The sequence below is a fragment of the Stegostoma tigrinum genome, chromosome 44 (genome assembly GCF_030684315.1).
Source record: "Stegostoma tigrinum isolate sSteTig4 chromosome 44, sSteTig4.hap1, whole genome shotgun sequence".
In the NCBI taxonomy this organism is placed as follows: domain Eukaryota; kingdom Metazoa; phylum Chordata; class Chondrichthyes; order Orectolobiformes; family Stegostomatidae; genus Stegostoma; species Stegostoma tigrinum.
Window position 1 is genome coordinate 10076129 of NC_081397.1, and position 19114 is coordinate 10095242.

Sequence of the window (19114 nt, forward strand, 5' to 3'; positions counted from 1 at the left end):
CGTAGGTGTTCTGCAAAGCAGTCTGTAAGCCTCCACTTGGTTTCCCCAATGCACAGAAGGCCACACCATGTACAGCGGATGCAGTATAACACATTGGCAGATGTGCAGGTGACTATCTGCTTGATATGGAAAGTCATCTTGGGGCCTGGGATGGGGGTGAAGGAGGTGGTGTGGGGGCAGGTGTAGCACTTCTTGCAGTTGCAGGGGAAAGTGCCGGGTGTGGTGGGGTTGTAGGGGAGTGTTGAGTGGATGAGGCAGTCGCGGAGAGAGTGGTCTCTCTGGAAGGCAGGCAAGGGTGGGGATGGAAAAATACCTTTGGTGGTGGGGTCGGATTGGAGATGGCAGAAGTGTTGGAGGATGATGTGTTGTTTCCGGAGGTTGGTGGGGTGGTATGTGAGAACGAGGGGGATTCTATTGGGGCAGTTATTGAGAGGGTGGGGTGTGAGGGATGAGGTACAGGAAATGCGGGAGACACGGCCGAGGGTGTTCTTGACCACTGTCGGGGGAGGGTGGGGTGGAATGTTGCGGCCCTTGAAGAACGAGGACATCTGGGTTGTGCAGGAGTGGAATGCCTCATCCTGGGAGCAGATGCGGCAGCGGTGACGGAATTGGGAATAGGGGATGGAATTTTTGCAGGAAGGTGGTTGGGAGGAGGTGTATTCATGGTAGCTGTGGGAGTCGGTGGGCTTGAAATGGGCATTGGTTTATAGGTCAGAGATAATGGGAACTGCAGATGCTGGAGAATCCAAGACAACAAAATGTGAGGCTGGATGAACACAGCAGGCCAAGCAGCATCTCAGGAGCACAAAAACTGACGTTTCGGGCCTAGACCCTTCATCAGAGAGCTCTCTGATGAAGGGTCTAGGCCCAAAACGTCAGCTTTTGTGCTCCTGAGATGCTGCTTGGCCTGCTGTGTTCATCCAGCCTCACATTTTGTTGTATTGGTTTATAGGTGGTCGCCTGAGATCGCGACAGAAAGGTCCAGGAGGGTGAGGGATGTGTTAGAGATGGTCCAGGTGAACTTGAGGTTGGGGTGGAAGGTTTTGATGAAATGGATGAACTGTTCGAGCTCCTCTTTGGAGCATGAGGCAGCACCAATACATTCATCAATGTAACTGAGGAAGAGGTGGGGTTTGGGGCCAGTGTAGGTGCGGAAGAGGGACTGTTCCACATTACCTACAAAGAGACAGGCGTAGCTTGGGCCCATTCCTCAGACGACATTTCCATCCTGGGCGTCCTGCAGTACCCTTAGTTTGCAGGAAAAACAACTCGTATTCCGCTAGGGAACCCTGCAGCCCAATGGGATCAATGTGGATTTCACCAGCTTTAAAATCTCTCCTCCACACACTGCGTCCCAAAACCAGCCCAGCTCGTCCCAGCCTGCCTAACCTGTTCTTCCTCTCACCTATCCCCTCCTCCCACCTCAAGCCGCACCTCCATTTCCACCCTGCTAACCTCATCTTGCCCCCTTGACCTATCTGTCCTCCCCGGGCTGACCGATCCCCTCCCTAACTCCCCATCCATACTCTCCTCTCCACCTATCTTCTCCTCTGTCCATCATCAGTCCACCTCCCCTCTCTCCCCATTTATTTCAGAATCCTCTGCCCATCCCCCTTTTCTAATGAAGGGTCTAGGCCCGAAACGTCAGCTTTTGTGCTCCTCAGATGCTGCTTTGCCTGCTGTATTCATCCAGCTCGACACTGTGTTGTCATAAGATTAGACGTGATGTTTTGAATTAGGGAGCACATCTAAAGGGTCGAATGGCCGGCAGCTACTCCACTTGCCCATCAGATTGTGAGACAGCCGCAGGGAGGCAGTTACTGACATGTTCCGGGAAACGATCGAAGTTCATCGTTCAGCTTCTGTTTCACGCTCTTGTTTTTGCGAATTGGAATTGAATCGTGGGAAAGAAAAGTCATTACATACAAACGTTCTCTGCTCTTTCCCCCACAGCCCTCAGTTGCTTTGCTGAAACTGGGAGAAAAGTGAATCGGGGAAATGATCAATTGATATTTGTTTCTGGGAATTATTCGGAAAAGTAGCGCATGCGCGATTTCCCCCACTCCCTCGAAAAAGAGCATTGTTTGTTTAGAGGAGCGCATGCGCAAGGCCTTCCCCCAGCACTGCCATTGAGGAGCATTGACTCAGTGAGTAGAAGAGGTTTGTTTGAAACAGGCCGCAATGGAGAGACCAGCGCCCAGGGAAGCGAGGGAACAGCAGGCTCCTTCCAGCAGCGCATCGAGATGTGAGTCTGGGACACAGAGGGGGCTCCGAGACCGGCATTGATTCGGGCTCAGTTCAGGGAGAACCGGGGGCTGTAGGTAAGAGGCCGAGCGGAGCAGGAACTGGTCCCGGAACTTGGAGAGAGAGGCCTTTCTCGGGCTGTGTGTGGGCCTGCGGAGGGAGACACAGCGGCAAGAAGCTGCTGCTGGGGGTCAGTCTTGTAGCTTTTAGTCTTCTAAACACTGCTGGAAATTCATTGTTTGGCTTCTGTTTCATGCTGTTTGTTAACATTGTGTAGTCTAAGTCGAAACACAGATAAGACTATGGAAGTATAAGAACCCTGTAACGGACATTGATCAGAGTCAATGTATTCTACAGTTAGTGCTTTGGGATTTGGTAACGGCGCAGACATCGCAGTGGCTTTGGGTAGCACCTTACGTAGAGCTGTCCAATTATCGTTCCACTTCTGGATTTTACTCAATTGGTATCGAAGCATATATATTTAAAACAGAAATTATCCTTAGACAAGGAGCAGCTCAAGGTTAAAATGGAATCAGAGCTGTGTTTGAATTGATGACTTTAAAGTAAAGGCAGAAGTCTCATGACACTGTCATCATCCGACAGGTTATTTTAAAATGATAGGCTTTTGGAGCACTGGTCTTCATCAGAAGAAGTTAAGGAAAAGAATCATCCTAATAATTACTAACTGAATATTACATTAATCTTTTTGACATTGTAAAACTTAGTTGATGTTGATTTACAGGAGTAAACTCTTCTGTCTTCCCCCAGGAAAATACTTGCAGGAACAAGACAATGTAATACTTGGCCAATACAAAGCTAAGGGTGACCAGCTGCTTCTAACAAACAACAGGTATGTTACCATGTCCGAGCAGAGAACATCCTTTCCACAGGCACAGAACAAATTGAGTCAGAGATACATTAAACTCAATTTCTGGTGACATGCTTTCAAGACAACAGTCAAACACAACCAACAAAATACAAATAGTTCTTTCTCTCCCTCTGTTTTCTCAACACACACCACCCCATTTCAAAAAAATTCATCATTTGTAGCCTATTGGCATTTACAACATTTTTGAAAATGAATAGACTGAATTTTCATCTGAAATAGACACAAAAGAACTGCAGTAAATCTGCATTTAGTAACTATGTTTTCAAAGTTACTGTCAAGGTGAAGAAATAGTTCATGCTGCTACATAGTTACACCAACCATACATCTAGCAGATAATGAGGACAGATATGGAGGAAAACATTGACATTATTATCAGTAACAGAGCAGGACAGCATTAATCTTTTGTCAAATAGATGTCCCAGGCACAGCCAGAACAATTAAATAATGTGCCTTCAAAATGCACATCCTGTCCCAAAGCCTAACGTAGAATGCCAGCAGTGTGTGTGTGCACACTTTCTGGCACACACGCACTCCACTGAGTTGTAAATATATACACTATCCCCATCACATGTGTTACACCATCTAACAGCCATGAAGATCATGTATATTGCAAACCTCAGAATGTGTAATATTGAAGATGACTTCCACTCACGGATTTCAGGTCAGAGAGGTAGCCTTTCATGATAAGAGACAAATAGAACAGAATGTGAGCTAAATACTTCAATCCTCATGTGTACATGCACTCCCGTGTTCAGAATGTGAATATCACTCATTCATTATATGGGGGGGAAAAAAAATTGGACAAATTTTGTGGAGTTCAGTTCAGGCAAATGCGAGGTGATGCATTTTGGAAGATCCAATTCAAAAGTGAACTATACGGAAAATGGACAAGCCCTGGCAAAAATTGATGCTCAGAGATCTGGGTGTTCAGGTCCATTGTACCCGAAGGTGGCAACACAGTTCGATAGAATGGCCAAGAAGACATGTTGCATTCTTTGCTTCATCAGATGGGTCGTTTAGTGCAAGAGTTGGCAGGTCATGTTACAGTTGTATCGGACTTTGGTTTGTACACACTTAGAATCCTGTATACAGTTCAGGTCGCCACATTACCAAAAGGATCTTGATGCTTTGGAGAAGGTTGCAGAGGAAGTTAACAAAGATGTTGCCTGGTATGGAGGGTGCTAGCTCTGAATAGAGTTTGAGTACATGAGGATTATTTACATTAGAAAGATGGAGGTTGAGGGGGGACTTGATTGAGGCCGACAGAGTCATGAGTTGCAACAACAGGGTGGATAGCAAGAAGCTTTTTCCTCGAGTGTGGAACTCGATGACTAGGGGTAATGATTTCAAGGTGAGGGGGGACAAGTATAAGGATGATATGCATGGAAAATTCTTTACACCGAGGGCGGTGGGTGCCTGGAAAACTTTGCCAGCGGAGGTGGTAGAGATGTGCGTGATAGTGTCACTTTAAGATGTATCGAGACAGACACAAGACTGGACAGGGAGCAGAGGGATACAGATCCTTGGAATATAGGCGACAGGTTTCGGCAGAGGATATGGATCGGCGCAGGCTTGGAGGGCCAAAGGGCCTGTTCCTTTGCTGGAATTTTTTTTTTGTTCTTTGACACACTGAATTCCCAAGAAGTAGTCCAAGAAATATATCGAGCAAGAGATTAATTTCACCTCTCTACGTGTTACCATCTCATCGACTTAGAGGTAATTAATGTGTCATTTCCTTTTCTACAAACTGGAGAAATTGCATATCAGGACAGGTTTCAGATTGAAATTGACATTGACATTGCATTTGTTTGCATAAACCTACAAACTGAATAGTGAAAACCATCTGAAACACTTCTACTGTATATAAACTTTGCTATTTAAATAGACCAGAAGGAAATCAAATATTGACCTGAAATGATACAGAAAATAACCTACATTCAGGCAGATAACCTAGATTGTTGACTATACAATTAATAATGTCTCATACAGTGAGCTTGCAACAAGAAATGAACATTAAACTCTAAATGTGTCCAGACCAGAGACAGACCAAGCCGGAATAAGACATAAACCCGACCCTAGAAATTATACAGGGAGAGAATGATAAATGCATTCACACATTCACAAACCAGATAGCTTCAGGCATAGCCTAATAACTCATCTGTCAGATTTACAGGACAGGATTTGACAGGGCCAAATGGGTAAATACACTTGCACAGCCATAGAGAAGAAACTGACAGGCACATATTGATAACAGTACACTCATTCACACATCAGAAAGTGACAGGGACTTTAAGATAATTACACACACATTCAGACTGCAAAAACTGACAGGTACAGGCTGATAAATACATCCACACATGACAGGAAAGCAAAAGCATAAGCATATGTAGATTGATAACAACATTTGCATATTCACAGAAGATTTTGACTAGGACATATTTGTAACACTTTTGCATTCATGAGAGAGGAATTGATGGATATAGATTGATAACTAAACTCTCATATTTCACAGCAGAAACTGAGAGGGACAGTTGGATGGTTACGCTTATATCTTCACGTGACAGCTACCAACAAGTACGGATCAATGCTTATCACTCACACCCATATATTCATAGATGTCTGCAGCACAGCAAACAGACCTTTCTCTCATTGAACCTGCACTGTTTAGAAACAACCAGCCGACAATTCTACATCAATTCAGCCAGTATTCAAATTCCATAAATGTGTCATGTTGGCAGATGAAGTATCATCCTCACCTTTATCAGTTGTCAATTGCTTCACCTAGCATGATTAGAATATCTTTTATTCTATCTTAAGCAAGAGGACTTTATAATCATAGACCTTTTGTTTTCAAATTAGCTTAAATTTTGTTCAAATAGCCCTGTGTTCCTCTTGACATTCCATCTGAATTTTTACATCAAACACAAGGACGCTTCATGCCATTTTTTTCAAACAAGCAATATAACTACATAACCGTCCTCATTTATATTTTGCAAAGAGGGTTCAACAGTGTTTATTCTTCAGTAAATTCAGTTTGACGGCCCCAGTTTTACCCACTACATGACAGAAAACAAAAGTTCAACACCGAGCATGTTAATGTCTGCGCCATAAAACAAAATCGAAGTGAAAAAGCTAATTTTCTTTCCTGCACAAGCAACATTGTGGTCAGTCAGCCGCAATGCAGTTCATTTGTTCATTGCACTTCATCTTTGGCAATAACATACTAAATTAACATCTTTAGTTTAGCAGCATTCCAAGACTTGTGCCACTATGCAATGTTGAATGATATTAATATCATCCTGAAAATATCCTTTGATATCACCACAGCGATTAGTCTCTGCAATGTATCCTTTACAAAGATCCATTTATTTTCTGTCCTCAACTCTTGAGGAAAAGCACAGACGCATTTCAGTTGCAATGTCTTGCATTTTCACTTGCTTATAAATGTTGTAGGCACAAACAACTGAAGAACATAGGCTGTTTCCCATATGCGAAAGGAGAGATGAACTGAAAACTCTGTCCTCTGCCATGGTGGTAATTGGCTGCCCACTTTCCAAGAAATACTTAATCTGCTCAGTAACGCAATGCAGGAAGATGGAAATAGGATCAATTGAGTGTATCTGTCTGTCTTGTTTCATAACAGCAGCTCCTGTACCAATGCACGGTGGGTACAGAATAACTTACAAAGCACGGAGATGCTGCCAGGTTAGTAGATACCCAGGCGAAAACAAAAGAAAATGCCATTTCTCTTAAATATCACCTGGGTGGGAGAGCTCCTCTTTCATTCAGCATTCATAGGACAGGGTAAGAGTGAAGTACTTCAATCCCGGTATGTGAATGCTCTCCTTTAGGATTAAGTATGAGGTATCAGCTTGGCATAAAGTAAATTAGTCATGTTCACTACATTAGAAAATACTGAAGCTATTGCATGATCAATGATGAATTCTACTGAAACAGCTCAAGAAGTAAATTGAAAGCCAGATTAAATATGCCTCCAAATATCGCACCATGTCTTAGATTTGGACATGTAACTAATGTATCAATTTCCTTTGTTGGAACTGAACTATAGTAGGCCAAGTCTAAAATGAAATAAACATTACAATGTAATTTGCCTCCAAAGAGGTACAAATTAAAAAGCAGCTCTCATCTCGTACACAAGTACTGCATAAAGGTGTTATTAAATGGACCAAAGAAGAAAGCAAATAGGGTCGTGAACAGATACAGATGCAAACAGATAACTGGAGATTATTGGCAATGGATTGAAGAAACGCTCACATAATGATCTTGTTACAGGAGGAATAAATTTGAAATACACAGTCAGATGAGTGACTGCCCAATCCAGAACCAAACTTACTATCATAACCTGTACAGAGACTCAATATTTGTGGACATTAACCAAACTGCATCTACAGAGTCAGAGACTGACAAAGGTATTAAAACAGTTTCATTTACATGATCTGATTCATAGGGCATTGGGTAAAATCTCATTCATGTTGAGCAGCAGAGATTTGAACAACAGAAGGATGTCAGCAGTTCCGACAAGTAACATGTTCAATGCAACATTACCCATTTGAACATTACCCACAACATTACCCATTCGTTATCCATGTGAAATATGATGACAAAGCATGAGGAACACATTGACACACAATGCCAGAGACTGAATTGATCCCATGGTGAACGTCAGCCCGATGCTGATGAAACTAACAATAACCACACTTGCAATCTCAGTGGGAGACTGACTATTTCAGAGAATTCTTACACTCTCTTTATGATTAATGTGTTATAAGTTAGTGCTATGATGATTTTATAATACACCTCACCAAGGGTATCAGATCATACATGCCGAGCTAGAAACCCAAACAGACATTTAAAGGACAGTGTGACTTAGACCAATACCTATCTTTAATTCAGATTGGCAGCTCATTAGAAAACTCTCTCTCATACAACAAACAGATGCTGAAAGGAAAGGAATGAAATTGATGCCTGTGGTCATCATGGACTGTTGGACCAAAGGTCTGTTTCGCAGCTGTATGACTCTTTGACAATATTACTACCCTCAAATTCACAAAGCAGAAACCGATCGGAAGAAACTTGCAGTAACACTCCCAAGCCTCATGTGGCATAACGAGGCACTTGTATTCACAGAGCGGAATCTGACAGGGGGAAATAATAATTATATTTCCATATTCACATCACAGAAACTGAGTGGAAAAGGTTTTCAATTGCACTTCAACATTCACACAGCAGGTAATGACAGGGACAGATTGATCACAATGTCCGTATATGCACATAGCCAAGAATGATCGGTAGAAATAGATAACTGTATTCTCGTATTCGCGTAGAGGAAACTGAGTTATAAATTCATAACTACATTTATATATTCACATCACAGAAACTGATAGTTGCAGATGAATAACTACATTCTCAGGTTCCCAGAGCAGACGTGGACAGGTACGGATTGAAATTTGCACCCAAATATTCATGTTGCATGTTCACACATCATTATCAACAGATTAATAAGAAAACTCACATCTAAATAACAGAAACAGATACTGATTGCTGTGTGAAGATGCAGTTGTATTTTTCAATCAGTCCCTGCCAGTTTTCACAATGTGGATGTGTGATTTTAGTTGTCAATCGATACCTGTCAGTGACTGCCACGTGAATGTGAGGGTAGTGTAATGCATGTTAACTACATGGATTTTAGTAAGACATTTGATAAAGTACCATGCAGCAGATGAATCAGAAATAGAAAGGCTCATGGGATACAGAGCAATGTGTTAAATTGGAAGCAAAGTTGGCTCAGCAACAGGAATCAAATGGTCAATGGCTGCCCTTGTAAATGGAAAGCTGTTTCAGGTGGTGTTTCGCACAGCTCAGTGTTGGGACCGCTGCTGTTTGTTTTATATGGTAACAACTTGAACTTGAACGTGTGGGTTACGATTGGGAAATTTTCAGCCAACACAAAAATTTATCAGTGTACTGGTAGTGCAGAGGATAACTGTCAGCTCCAAAATGATAGAGAAGGTTTGGTGGAAGGGGCAGATGAGTGGCACATGGAGTTCAACTCTGATAAATGTGAGGTAATGCATTTCAAGAGGTGAAAGGACATGAAATGGGAATACATGAGGTGGTGTGGAAATTGTAGATAAAGTGAGTGGTCTTGGTGTGCAAGTGTACTGGAGTGTGACAATAGCAGTACAGGTGGATAAGGTTGTTAAACTAGGTATATAGAATGCTGTCCTTCTTTGACAGAGGTATGAAGCACGCAAGTAGGGCCAGAACGATGAAACTATATAAGACACTGGTGAGGCTGGAACTGATGTATTGTGTGCTGCTATGGTCACCACATTACAGCAAGATGTTATTGCTCTGGGTATATTGCAGAGAAGATTTACTGGAATGTTGCCAGGGCTGGAGAGTTGTAGCTATGAGGAATAATTGTAGAGGTTGAAGCTGTATTATTTTGAACAGTGAAAGCTGGGAGTGCCATGTTTGAGGCAATTGGGATGGGCAGAGATAGAATCAACAGGGGGAATCTGTTTCCCTTGGCATAGAGTTTAAAACCATCGGGAGTTGATTAAGTGAAGTGGCAAGAGGATGAGAAATGATGGGAGAAAAACCATTTTTATGAGAGGGTGCTTATCTCAAATATGCTACCTGAGTTGCTGATAGCAGAGATTCTCAACTCTTGTAAGAACATACCTGGACCTCCACATTAACTCTGTAAGCTGCAGGGCTATGGGATGTATGCAAGAAGATCGGATTATGATGGCCATTTTGGGGTGTTTGGGTCAGCATGGAGATGATGAGCTCAATGGCCACCTTCTGTGCTGTATAATTTAAATTGATCAATAGTTCCTTATCATTCTGTCCCTGCCATTCTCTGCTGTGTAATTCATGAGTAATGACCAAAGACTTAGAGGGACACATTGATAACTACAGTCACACATTCACTAAGTAGGAACTAACATGAATAGATCAATAACTAAACTCATATCCACTGACAAGCTTCCACTGGGGAGTTCCAGTCATGGAGCTGTACAGGTATCATTTACTTTGAGGACCTCATTCAAATGGTGTTGAAGTTTTTAGAAATGATCAGACAAGGAGCAGCTCAGGGCTAGATTGGACCAAGACCCATAGTTATGTCAGAATTCCTAGTGATATTAAAATATCCAAATGATTATTAACTAAATGTTGTGTTGATCAGTTCAACATTGTCAAACCCAATTGATGCTGGTTTACACGAACTATCTCTTCTGTTTTCCTGCAGAAAAACACTTGAAGGACCAAGACAAAGTAAGATTTCTTCAGTACAATGGCAAGTGTGACCAGATCCTTCTGACAAACAGCAGGTATGTTCCCACTGTCAGAACATCCTTTCCACAGTCACAGAGCAGATTGAGTCAGACACACAGTGACCTTAATTTCCAACAGATATGTTCAAACAAACAGTAAAACGACGTTGAGGAAATGAAACTTTATTTTTCTTATCTCTCCATTCCAAATGCACAGTTCCAACAAATTTCAGAATTCATCACCCATTGACTTTTACACCATTTTGAAGATGGATAGACTGAAATTATACACTCAGTATCTGAATGAAATCCACGTAAAATTACTCTCATAGCAACTATCACATAATGAGTCACACCTCCACCGATAATATTCCAGGCTGCTGACAATTAAGCCAGTTTTACAAGTAGAAAATGACCGGTATGGATTGATACCTAACCTCACTCATTTGTATTGCAAATGCTTATGAAAAAAAAATGATGACGAGACTCACATTGACATTGCAGAAACGGACAGCTAAAGATTAATAAAGATATTCACACATTCACATCATAGCAACTGGTATGCACACGTTCGTAAACAACACTCACATTCACATAGCAAACTGACAGCAACTTAACGGTAACTACTTTCACATATCCACATAGCAGAAACTGGCAGCTCCATATTGATGACAACTCCCAATTTCATAGACCACAAAGTGACAGGTACAGATTTGTAACTGCAATCACATATCCACAGATTAAAAAAATACTGACTGTTACAGTTTGATGACTATACTCAAATATTCACAACGTATATTCCCACAGGTACACATTGATAACTTTACTGGCAAATTATGAGGTACTGACAGGTACAGGTGCTCGACATGCACATATCCATACGTAAGAAATTGATAGGAACTGATTGACGATAACCTTAGAGATAGCAAGAGCTGCAGATACTGGAGTCAGCCTTCCCAGTTTTACAAAGCATTAGCTGACAGGTACGGTTTGGTAACTACTCTCATATTCACAGAGTAGAAGCCGACAGGCTGTTATTGATAGCTGCACACATGGTCACCAAGCAGAAACTCAGAGATTGATAACAGTGACATTGAAATTGCAGAAACTGGCGGCTACCCATTGATAACTGCTGTTACACTTGCATTGCAGGAACCGTTGGGGTCAGATTAATAACCATGCTGTTGTTGAATTGCTTGACAAGCTTGTTGTTGCTTGTTTACAGACATTTTGTCACCATACGACATAATACCTTCAGTGCACCTCTGGTGATGCATTGCTGTTGTGTCCTGCTGGCTGTTTATGTGCCGCAGTTTGCTGGGGTGGCTGACATCACTGCCGGATTTGTTTCTCAGTGGTTGGTATATGGGATCCTGCTCTATGCATTTGTTAATGGCATTCCAGTTTGAATATCAGGCCTCCAGGAATTCTCATGCATGTCTTTGGTTGACTTGTCCTCAGATGAGTACGTTGTCCCAGTCAAATCGGTGTCCCACTTCGTCCATGTGTATTGAGATGAGTGATAGTTGGCCATGTCTCTTGGTAACGAGATGGTGTTTATGAATTGTGATGTCTAGCTTCCTACCAGTTTGGCCTTTGTAATGTTTTTGGCATCTGTCCACGATATCTCGCAAATAACGTTGGTTCTGTCAGTTATGGTTGTTGGATCGGGGTAATATGGTGGTCATTTCTGATATGTTTTTCATGTATGGTGGGGAGACCAGTGTCTCTGGATGTGTTGTGTTATCCATTTGTCGTCTGTTGTGCAGGTGTTGAAGGACTACGCTTTTCAGGTAACCCCGTCATTTCTGTAGACACTGTATCAGTGTTCTTACATAGAACATTACTGCACAGTACAGGCCCATCAGCCCTCGATGTTGTGCCAACCTGTCATACCGATCTGAAGCCCATCTAACCTACAATATTCCATGCACGTCCATATGCTTATCCAATGATGACTTAAATGTACCTAAAGTTGGCGAATCTACTACCGTTGCAGGCAAAGCGTTCCATTCCCTTACAACTCTCTGAGTAAAGAAACTACCTCTGACATCTGTCCTGTATCTTTCACCCCTCAATTTAAAACTATGCCCCCTCATGCTCGCTGTCACCATCCTAGGAAAACGGCTGTCCCTATCCACTCTATCTAACCCTCTGATTATTTTATGTGTTTCAATTAAGTCACCTCTCAACCTTCTTCTCTCCAATGAAAACAGCCTCAGGTCTCTCAGCCTTTCCTCGTAAGACCTTCCCTCCATACTAGGCAACATCCCAGTAAATCTGCTCTGCACCCTTTCCAAAGCTTCCACATCCTTCTTATAATGCGGTGACCAGAACTGTACGCAGTACTCCAAGTGCGGCTGCACCAGAGTTTTGTGCAGCTGCAGCATAACCTCTTCGTTCCAGAACTCGATCCCTCTATTAATAAAAGCTAAAACACTGTATGCTTTCTTAACAGCCCTGTCAACCTGGGTGGCAACTTTCAAGGATCTGTGTACGTGGACACCGAGATCGTTCTGCTCGTCGCCACTACCAAGAATCTTACCCCAGTACTTTGCCTTCTGGTTACTCCTACCATAGTGCATCACCTCACACTTGTCTGCATTAATCTCCATTTGCCACCTCTCAGCCCAGCTCTGCAGCTTATCTATGTCTCTCTGCAACCTTCAGCATCCTTCGTCACTATCTTCAACTCCGCCGACCTTGGTGTCGTCCGCAAATTTACTAACACATCCTTCTACGCCCTCATCCAGGTCATTTATAAAAATGACAAACAGCAGTGGACCCAACACCGACCCTTGCAGTACACCTCTAGTAACTGCTCTCCAGGATGAACATTTCCCATCAACTACCACCCTCTGTCTTCTTTCAGCAGGCCAATTTCCGATCCAAACTGCTATATCTCCCACAATTCCATTCCTCCGCATTTTGTACAAGAGCCTACTGTGGGGAACCTTATCGAATGCCTTGCTGAAATCCAACACATCAACAGGTGTTCTCATCTACCTGTTTGGTCACCTTCTCAAAGAACTCAATAAGATTTGTGAGGCACGCCTTTCCCTTCACAAAACCGTGCTGACTATCCCTAATCAATTTATTCTTTTCTAGATGATTATAAATCCTATCCCTTATAATCTTTTTAACACATTGCCAATACCTGAGGTAATGCTCACTGATCTATAATTATCAGGGTTGTCTCTACTCCCCTTCTTGAACAGGGGAACCACATTTGCTATCCTCCAGTCATCTGGCACTATTCCTGCAGACAATGACGAGTGAAAGATCAACGTTAAAGGCTCGGCAATCTCCTCCCTGGCTTCCCAGAGGATCCTCAGATAAATGCCATCCGGCCCAGAGGACTTATCTATCGTCACCCTCTGTAGGATTTCTAATACCTCTTCCTTGTGAACCTCAATCCCACCCAGTCTAATAGCCTGTATCTCAGTATTCTCCTCGACAACATTGCTGTTTTCAGGAGTGAATACTGTTGAAAAATATGCATTGAGTGCTTCCCCTATCTCCTCTGACTCCCCACACAATCTACCGCTACTATCCTTGATTGGCCCTCATCTTACTTTTGTCATTCTTTTATTCCTTAAATACCTATAGAAAGCCTTAGGGTTTACCCTGATCCTATCCGCCAACAACTTCTCATGTCTCCTCCTGGCTCTTCTGAGCTCTCTCTTTAGGTCTTTCCTGGCTACCCCGTAGCCCTCAAGCACTCTAACTGAGCCTTCACATCTTATCCTAACATAAGTCTTCTTCTTCCTCTTTACCAGAGATTCCACCTCCTTCGTAAACCACGGCTCCCGCGCCGTACAGCTTCCTCCCTGCCTGACAGGTACATACTTATGTAGGACACACAGGAGGTTTTCCTTGAATAAACGCCACATTTCTAATGTGCCCATCCCCTGCAGTTTCCTTCCCCATCCTATGCTCCCTGAATCTTGCCTTATCTCATCGTAATTGCCTTTCCCCCAGCTATAACTCTTGCCCAGTGGTATACACATATCCTTTTCCATCACTAAAGTAAACATAACAGAATTGTGATCGCGATCACTGAAGTGCTCACCTACTTCCAAATCCAACACCTGGTCGGGCTCTTGCCCAGCACCAAATCTAATGTGGCTTCGCCCCTTGTTGGCCTATCTACATACTGTGTCAGGAAGCCCTCCTGCACACACTGGACAAAAACTGACCCATCTATAGTACTTGAACTATAGTGTTCCCAGTCAATATTTGGAAAGTTGAAGTCCCCCATGACAACGACCCAGTCTCTCTCACTCCTATCGAGAATCATCTTTGCTATCCTTTCCTCTACATCTCTGGAACTATTCGGAGGCCTATAGGAAACTCCCAACAGGGTGACCTCTCCTTTCTTGTTTCTAACCTCAGCCCATACTACCTCAGTTGATGAGTCCCCAAACATGCTTTCTGCAACTGTAATCCTTGACCAACAATGCCACACCTCCCTCATTTTACCATCTTCTCTGTTCTTACTGAAACATCTAAATCCCAGAACCTGCAACAGCCATTCCTGTCCCTGCTCTATCCATGTCTCTAAAATGGCCACAACATTAAAGTCCCAGGTACTAACCTATGCTGCAAGTTCACCCACCTTATTCCAGACGCTCCTGGCGTTGAACTGGACACACTTCAAAGCAACTTCTTGCTTGCCGGCGCCATCTTGCATCCCTGAAACTTTATTTCTGACCTCCCTACTCTCAACCTTTTCTATCCTCAACCTACAATTTTGGTTCCCATTCCCCCTGCTGAATTAGTTTAAACCCACCCGAATAGGCTGAGCAAATTTTGCCCCCAGGAGATTGGTACCCCTCTGGTTCAGGTGAAGACCATCTTCCTTGTAGAGGTCCCACCTACCCCAGAAAGAGCCCCAATTATCCAAGAATCCAAAACCCACCCTCCTGCACCATCCCTGCAGCCACGTGTTCAACTCCTCTCTCTCCCGATTCCTCGCCTCACTAGCACGTGGCACGGGCAACAAACCAGAGACGACAACTCTGTTCGTCCTAGCTCTCAGCTTCCATCCTAGCTCCCTGAATTTCTGCCTTAAATCCCCATCTCTCTTCCTACCTATGTCGTTGGTGCCAATGTGCTTCCTCGGCTTTACGCAGCTCTGGATGCTGCAGTGTGTTATGGCTCACTTGAACAGTGTTTTGATGCAGCTCCATTCGTGGGGATTGGCGTGATTGCAGTTGTAGTTGAGTACCTGATCAGTATGTATTAAAAACTGTAATAACTGCACTGTCAAGACTCTTGTAACTGAAACTGACAGATACAGCTTGATGTGGAGTGCCTCCGAGATGGATTCTTGCAACAGCTGGTACTGGAACCTACCAGGGAGAAGGCAATTCTGGGTCTGGTGTTGTGCAATGAACCAGATTTGATGAGGGACTTCAAAGTAGAGGAGCCATGAGGAAGTAGTGACCATAATATGATAAGTTTTAATCTGCAATTTGAGAGGGAGAAGGGAGAATCGGAAGTGTCAGTATTGGCGTTGAACAAAGGGAACTATGGAGCCATGAGGGAGGAGCTGGCCAAAGTTCAGTGGTTCAATACCCTCGCAGGGATGGCAGTGGAACAACAATGGCAGGTATTTCTGGATATAATGCAGAAGGTGCAGGATCCGTTCATTCCAAAGAGGAAGAAAGATCCTATGGGGAGGCAGGGTCGGCCGTGGCTGACAAGGGAAGTTAAGGACTGTATAAAGATAAAAAAGAAGTAGTATAACATAGCAAAGATGAGCGGGAAGCCGGAGGACTGGGACAGTTTTAAACACCAACAGAGGATAACTAAAAAGGCAATACATGGAGAAAAAAATGAGGTACGAAGGCACACTGGCCAAAAATATAAGAGGATTATAAAGGACATCTGCCAATGTGGTATACTGCATCCACTGTACCCGGTGTGGCTTCCTCTACATTGGGGAAACCAAGCGGAGGCTTGGGGACCGCTTTGCAGAACACCTCCGCTCAGTTCGCAACAAACAACTGCACCTCCCAGTCGCAAACCATTTCCACTCCCCCTCCCATTCTTTCGATGACATGTCCATCATGGGCCTCCTGCAGTGCCACAATGATGCCTCCCGAAGGTTTCAGGAACAGCAACTCATATTCCACCTGGGAACCCTGCAGCCATATGGTATCAATGTGGACTTCACTAGTTTCAAAATCTCCCCTTCCCCCACCGCATCCCTAAACCAGCCCAGTTCGTCCCCTCCCCCCATTGCACCACACAACCAGCCCAGCTCTTCCCCTCCACCCACTGCATCCCAAAACCAGCCCAACCAGTCTCTGCCTCCCTAACGTGTTCTTCCTCTCATCCATCCCTTCCTCCCACCCCAAGCCGCACCCCCATCTCCTACCTACTAACCTCATCCCACCTCCTTGACCTGTCCATCTTCCCTGGACTGACCTATCCCCTCCCGACCTCCCCACCTATACTCTCTCCACCTATCTTCTTTTCTCTCCATCTTCGGTCCGCCTCCCCCTCTCTCCCTATTTATTCCAGAACCCTCACCCCATCCCCCTCTCTGATGAAGGGTCTAGGCCCGAAATGTCAGCTTTTGTGCTCCTGAGATGCTGCTTGGCCTGCTGTGTTTATCCAGCCTCACATTTTATTATCTTAATACAGAGGATAGTAAATGTTTTTTTAGGAATGTGAAAAGAAAAAAAATGGTTCAGACTAAAATTGGGCCCTTGAAGTCAGAAACGGGTGTATTTATTATGGGGAACAAGGAAACGGCAGAAGTTGAGTAGGTACTTTCCTTGTGTCTTCCCTAGTGAAGACAGATCGAATCTCCCAGATGTTATAGTGGCTGAAGGACCTAAGGTAATGGATGAACTGAAGGGAATTTATATTAGGCAGGAAATGGTGTTGGATATATTGTTAGGTCTGAAGGCTGATATGTCCCTGAGACCTGATGGTCTGCGTCCCAGGGTACTTAAGGTGGTGGCTCCACAAATCGTGGACGCATTGGTAATTATTTTCTAATATTCTATAGATTCAGGATCAGTTCCTGCGGATTGGAGGGTGGCTAATGTTGTCCCACTTTTCAAGAAAGGAGGGAAAGAGAAAATAGGGAATTATAGACCGTTAGCCTGAAGTCAGTGGTGGGAAAGATGCTGACGTCAATTATTAAGGAAGAAATTACGAATTATTTGGATAGCAGTAACAGGATAGGGCAGAGTCACCATGGATTTACAAAGGGGGAAATCGTGCTTGACTAATCTTCTGGACTTTTTTGAGGATGTAACTATGAAGATGGACAAGGGAGAGCCAGTGGATGTAGTGTACCTGGACTTTCAGAAGGCTTTTGATAAAGTCCCACATAGGAGATTAGTGAGTAGAATTCGGGCACATGGTATTGGGGGCAAAATACTGGCTTGGATTGAAAATTGGCTGGCTGACAGGAAGCAAAGAGTAGTGATAAACGTGTCCCTTTCGGAATGGCAGGCAGTGATCAGCGGCGTTCCACAAGGTTCGGTGCTGGGACCGCAGCTATTTACAATATACATTAATGATACAGATGAAGGCATTAAAAGTAATATTAGCAAATTTGCTGATGACACAAAGCTGGGTGGCAGGATGAAATGTGAGGAAGATGTTATGAGAATACAGGTGACTTGGACAGGCTAGGTGAGTGGACGGATGCATGGCAGATGCAGTTTTATGTGGATAAATGTGTGGTTATCCACTTTGGTGGCAAGAACAGAAAGGCAGATTACGATCTAAATGGAGTCAAGTTAGGTAAAGGGGAAGTTCAACGAGATCTGGGTGTTCTTGTACATCAGTCAATGAAAGCAAGCATGCAGGTGCAGCAGGCAGTGAAGAAAGCTAATAGCATGCTGGCCTTCATAACAAGAGGAATTGAGTATAGAAGCAAAGAGGTCCTTCTGCAGCTGTACAGGGCCCTGGTGAGACCGCACCTGGAGTATTGTGTGCAGTTTCGGTCTCCAAATTTGAGGAAGGACATTCTGGCTATTGAGGGAGTGCAGCGTAGGTTCACAAGGTTAATTCCCAGAATGGCAGGACTATCATATGTTGAAAGATTGGAGTGACTGGGCTTGTGTACACTTGAGTTGAGGAGGATGAGAGGGAATCTGAGTGAGATGTATAAAATTATTAAGGGTTTGGACACTCTGGAGGCAGGAAACATGTTTCCGTTGATGGGGGAGTCCAGAACCAGAGGACACAGTTTAAAAATAAGAGGTAGGCCATTTAGAACAGAGTTGACGAGAAATGTCTTCACCCAGAAAGTGGTGGATGTATGGAATGCTCTGCCCCAGAAGGCAGTGGAGGCCAAGTCTCTGGATAGTTTCATGAAAGGGACAGATAGAGCTCTTAAAGATAGTGGAATTAAGGATTATGGGGATAAGGCAGGAATAGCATACTGATTGTGGATGATCAGCCATGATCATAACGAATGGTGGTATTAGCTTGAAGGGCCGAATGGCCTACTCCTGCACCTATCGTCTATTGTCTAAACATTCACACAGCAAAACAGTGTCGTGGATAGACTGATAATTTCAGATACATATTCACTGAGTAGAAACTGATTGAAAGAGAATGACATCTATACTCAGGTACCCAGAGAGCAGAAACTGACAGGAACAGGTTGATGATAACACTGACATGTATAGGGTGATCCCTGCAC

General features: G+C 43.7%; 1 protein-coding gene across 15 annotated transcripts in view; it reads left to right on the forward strand.

The window, feature by feature from the left end:
• The first annotated feature begins 2099 nt into the window (after positions 1–2099).
• Positions 2100–19114, forward strand: part of LOC132206964 (histone H2B-like) — a 200793-nt gene continuing 183778 nt past the window's right edge. For 9 of the 15 annotated variants that reach the window (XR_009443255.1, XR_009443254.1, XR_009443253.1 and 6 more), the window contains exons 1-3: positions 2101–2321; positions 3013–3094; positions 10413–10494. Coding sequence is in view for 1 of the 15 variants with exons in the window: in XM_059642096.1 (XP_059498079.1) it covers positions 7455–7563; positions 10413–10494; positions 12896–13271 (567 nt within the window). In the remaining 14 variants the exon portion in view is untranslated. Of the gene's footprint in view, positions 2322–3012; positions 3095–7426; positions 7564–10412; positions 10495–12895; positions 15671–19114 lie in introns of those variants that run through there. The other 6 variants (XR_009443256.1, XR_009443257.1, XM_059642096.1 and 3 more) reach the window with 5 other exon arrangements.